Source organism: Lactuca saligna, chromosome 5, assembly GCF_052625555.1.
Source record: "Lactuca saligna cultivar CGN05327 chromosome 5, ASM5262555v1, whole genome shotgun sequence".
Classification (NCBI taxonomy): Eukaryota; Viridiplantae; Streptophyta; class Magnoliopsida; order Asterales; family Asteraceae; genus Lactuca; species Lactuca saligna.
In genome coordinates this window covers 281,411,074-281,413,682 of record NC_136421.1, presented here as the reverse complement: position 1 = coordinate 281,413,682, position 2,609 = coordinate 281,411,074, and the positions used below count along the sequence as shown (strand labels likewise).

Sequence of the window (2,609 nt, the reverse complement as noted above, 5' to 3'; positions counted from 1 at the left end):
TCTTCTGGATCTGCCTCTGTTTCTTCTTCATCTTCAACCTTGATTTGAGCAAGATGTGCCTTTTCAGGTCCTGAAATGTTTAGGGCCTGAATTTGATCTTCCCAGCTAGAAGTTTGGGCCACCATTGCCAAGTTAGTAGATTGATTTATTGAAGATGATCCTTTGTTGTTGTTGTTGTGGACATACATCACTGGCACCATGGTTCGTTTAGAGTTCTCTCGTTAATATGGTTTTGGACATTCCCATGCAAAGTGTCCAGGTTCATGACAATTGTAACAACACAACTTTCCTTTACTAAATCCCATTTTCTTGTCAGAATGTACACCCCAGTTGTTCTTTCCTGTTTTCTTGGAAAATTGTTTAGTTCTGAATACCGCCATGGCCATTTTCCAAGTAATATCCATCTCTTCCATATCCTCGGGATGGATTTGGTCGATGTCAGCGAATGAGAGTTTTGAAGAGAGCTCTCCGGCTACAAAGGCATTGTAGCAGTTCACTAATCCGGTAGCGAGATCCAGATTTCTTCCTTTTCATTTGCAAATGAACCTTGAGAACCAATTCCATGATTTTGAACTGAAAAAGCTGTGGAAGAACCAATACTAGAAACAACTGGAGGTATGTTTTGAGATTGAGGGATTTGAGTTTGTTGCATTTGAGGTATGTTGTATGGTATGGTTTGATGGGCTGCATAAGGTTGAACTTGAGGAAGATAAACTTGAGAGTTTTGATGAGTGGTAAAGCTTGAGAAAGCAGTGTTTTTGTTTTGAATTCCAAGATTAGCTGTAGAGTACGAGTTGACATGGTTGATCTCTCTTTGTTTATCATCAAGATCACAAGCTTTGACGATTGCCATTGTTTCGGCTAAGCTCAATCGGTTCAGATCTTTAGTCTTTTAAATCACTGATACATTCATGCCCCAGGATTTTGGAAGAGAATTTAGCCGCTTTTTGTTGATCTCGGACCTTGTAACCATCACACCACCAGAGCTCATTTCAGTGGTTAGTGTGACAAACCTTTGCAATTGATTTTCTAGTGTTTCTCCAAAGACGTAGTTGAACATGTTGAATTTTTGTCGGAGCATGTCTTGTCGACTTTGATTCATGTCTTCATTTCCTTTGTAGACTTCTATGAGTGCTTCCCACAATGCATTTGCTGATGTGTATTCATGAAATCCTTGAGAAATCTCAGGAGACAATGCCATGGTGAGTGTAGCGAGTGCCTTTTCTTGTTCCTCGACTCTTTCAAAGTCATCATCAATGTAGTTTTCAACCTGTTTGTCTATTATAGTGCCATCTTCTAGAGTTGTTGTAATCCGAATCGGACCACTTAAAATACTTCTCCAAATTTTGAAATCTTTCATCTTGATATACTTTTCAATTCGATATTTCCATTCTGGAAATCCTTCTGCTGACAGCAATCGGGGAATTCGAGTAGTCGTTCCCATAATTGCATCCAACTCTTGATGAGCAATCATGCTTTGAGATTCCATTTTGACAAACTTAAATGATTATTACCGCACACAAAATTACTTAACCCCAAATACAGCCTCACGCTAATGCTGCACACTTAACATCACTCGAATTTTAATCAGCAAGTGTAACCGCACACAAACCTTAACAGCAAACACAAACCGCACACACTTTAATAGCACACAAATCTTAAACACAACCGCACACAATTTAACAACACACTCAACCATACATACCTTAACATCACACTCAACCGTACACACCTAGCAACACACCTTAAAACGATTCAACCGCACACATTCAACAGTTAACCACACACCTTCAACAATCAACCACATACCTTCAACAGTCAATCACACTCCTTCAACAGTTAACCACACACCTTCAAATGTCACCCGCACACAATTTTCTTAGATTTTTGATGAAACTTGATTTCAAACTATTGAAAACTATAATCAAACAACAGTTCTTTGATCAAATCAGACAAATGCACTTCAAAAACAGTGAAATTTTGCAACCTCACACTCTAAAATACTTCAATTGATACCAAATTGGCTCTGATACCAATTGTTAGTCCCTAAATATGGATCCAATTCAGTAATCAATGAAGCAAATAGCAATCAAAATGGAGTGTATAAGGATTAGAAGAGAGATAACATCAAGCATGCACACATCTATATCATAAATGTCAAGTACACCTTGAGAAGTACACACACTGCACTGTTCAGCAACAAGTACCATCTGACACAAGATAGCCCCCTATAAATAGTACCCTCACCAGCACACGAGTGTGCAGCCATACACGCATGTGCCGCCGCACACACTGTGTGCGGCCTCACACACATGTGTTGCTGCACACATGAGTGAGGTTGCATACATAGACCAAGTCTATAACACTACATTGCATTACATACACTGCCACCCTAATAAGATCTATATAAAATTAATGCCTAGCTCAAACCACAAGAATATAGACTTTCAGAGTTCATCAATGGACTTGGCGAGTTCAGTCTGGCAGAAAGCCAATTTCAGTTTGCTTCAACTTTGAACAATGAACAATGTAACTATATAACAGAAAACTACCCATGTCTCTGATACCATTGTTGGGTTTTGTGTACTATAATACTCCTATGGTGCACA

The 2,609-nt window shown here is 39.1% G+C and overlaps 1 protein-coding gene across 1 annotated transcript; it reads right to left on the bottom strand.

The window, feature by feature from the left end:
* Positions 1–892: 892 nt before the first annotated feature.
* LOC145046770 (uncharacterized) lies at positions 893–1,489 on the bottom strand. The gene has a single exon (XM_078995039.1). The coding sequence runs from the start codon at positions 1,487–1,489 to the stop codon at positions 893–895; it is 597 nt and encodes a 198-aa protein (XP_078851165.1).
* Positions 1,490–2,609: the final 1,120 nt, after the last annotated feature.

Excerpts from the sequence above, each read along its gene's own strand:
- LOC145046770 (XM_078995039.1), bottom strand. The coding sequence starts at position 1,489 with ATGGAATCTCAAAGCATGATTGCTCATCAAGAGTTGGATGCAATTATG.